The 1,946-nt window shown below is 47.7% G+C and overlaps 1 protein-coding gene across 1 annotated transcript in view; it reads right to left on the bottom strand.

The window, feature by feature from the left end:
- The window catches only part of LOC110300160 (ankyrin-1), a 153,532-nt gene that overhangs the window by 43,113 nt on the left and 108,473 nt on the right, over positions 1-1,946 (bottom strand). Inside the window, exon 3 of the mRNA XM_029480690.1 lies at positions 1,277-1,375. Coding sequence (XP_029336550.1) covers positions 1,277-1,375 — 99 coding nt within the window. The remainder of the gene's footprint in view (positions 1-1,276; positions 1,376-1,946) is intronic.

Below are 1,946 nucleotides of genomic sequence, written 5' to 3'. Positions count from 1 at the left end.
CCTACCAAGTAAGTATTCATCACAAAATAAAAACCAAAGGGGAGGATCTGGGAAGTGTGCCATTTCCTCAACGCTGGGGAAACGCCAGGGAAGAGGTGCTGCNGGTTTGTGGCCGGGAACGTTAGAGGTCAGTAATTGCCTCTCAGCCCCTGGGAAGAGCAGGTGAAACCATCGATTTCTGTCAAGGGGCTGGAAGCAAATGCAGACTCGCTGCACCGATGAGTGAGCAGAAAATGACATGAAAATTAGGGAAGTTTAACTTGAGAAGGGAGTCTACTTTCATAATATTTTGGAAGCTCACTTCATACAAATTATATCTGTTCTCTCTATATCGTTCAGCGACATTTTCTGCCTGAGAGGTGGCAAATGTTTGCTGCAGAGAGCAGAAATCGAGGCTGTGTTGGGGACCCCATTTAACAAGGATCGGGCAAGAAATGAGAGGTTACAGCAACTCCNGCAAAGAGACAGAAATGTGGGGAGCTGAGAAGAGAGGGACCAGCATGAGACAGTAAGAAGNGATGATTCTAATAAACAAGTCGAGTGTACATGAGAAATAAAGCTCATTTTAGGGGTTGGGCATAGGTCAGTTGTAGACTGTGTGCTTACCATGCACGAAAAATAGTGTTCCANTAGCAATTGCACTAGCAATGAAAATATCATGTTTTTGCAATCTATATGAATTGATGCTTCTATGCAAAACAGTTCCTGATAAAACAGAAGCACCACTCAGGTAACTGATCATGGAGAAAAATAAATTTATGGGTGAGCAAGATTTGCCAGAGAAGGACTAGACCTTCAGTGACAACAGGGTCATGTCGCTCTTTCCCACCGAATTCTTACGCCAGGTTCTTTATATACACAGCTCACTTAATGTTTACCCCAACGCTGCAAATATGTGAGGAAGCCCCATTTACAGGTGNGAACACTGAGGCTCTCCAGTGCCCNAGTAANGTGCCTAAGGCCACAGGGTTGGAAGCAAGTCAGCTGGGGCTCAGCTCTGGAGCTTGCAGAACCCCAGGCTCTGTATGAGGCAGCAAGAAGCCACCATAGAAGGGTCATGGTCTCAGAGCTGAGTGAGGAGGATAGAATACAGGCCTGCTGATGGTTTCTACACACAGGGTCCTGTGTTCTTAGGTGGCTCCAGAGATTCAGAGAAACAGGCTGTGATGAACAGCATCCTGGGAATCCAGGACCATGTGTAGGCTGGTTTCCAGGCTGCAGTTTGAGAAGAGATACGAAGACCCACAGACTTGAATCTCTAATGCCAAGTTCTTACCTTGGTTGTCGTTTCTAGAATGATCTCTTTGTGCAGAAGTTCAACCACCATCTTCACATGGCCTTCTTTGGAGGCCAGATGCAGGCCGTTCAACCCGTTCTGAGAGGAGGAGAGAGAGGTGGTGAGGTTTTGGTTAGTGAGACTGCCCACTCCGACACTCTAAGGACTGGGTGAGGTCTGGAGCGGTGGAAGGCAAAAACGCAGGGCCACCGGGTGGGTAGGGCTGACGAGGAGAGATCCGCTTACTGACCTAGGAAGGCTAGGGAGGCTCTTGGCATCCCAAGGGCAGAGCACCAAGGAACAAAGAGTAAAGACAATAAAACTGTCACACGCTGGACATGAATAAGTACAGGATCACCTTCTCAGAACCTACGGGGACCCTGAGATTTTGATCCTAGACAGTCTTTCGGCCTCATTTGCCACAAACTCATCCCAAGATGTATGGTGTCTCCACAGGCCCCAAAGCAANGAAACCAACTGGCCTTGGACTAAGATCCTGAGCCATAATTAACCTATTCATTTTATTAACTTGATTTTCCCAGGTATTTTGCCANAGTAGCAGAAAGCTGACCACTTGATTGACAGGAATTCCCCTTGACTGAGGTGGTTGGCATGGCTCCAGCCCTGGTGAACTTGCATGCAGTGACCAGGAAAAGTAGAGACGCCACAC

Source organism: Mus caroli, chromosome 8 (assembly GCF_900094665.2).
Source record: "Mus caroli chromosome 8, CAROLI_EIJ_v1.1, whole genome shotgun sequence".
Classification (NCBI taxonomy): Eukaryota; Metazoa; Chordata; class Mammalia; order Rodentia; family Muridae; genus Mus; species Mus caroli.
Note: the sequence above shows the minus strand (reverse complement) of the source record. Positions and strands in the feature narration are given on the sequence as shown.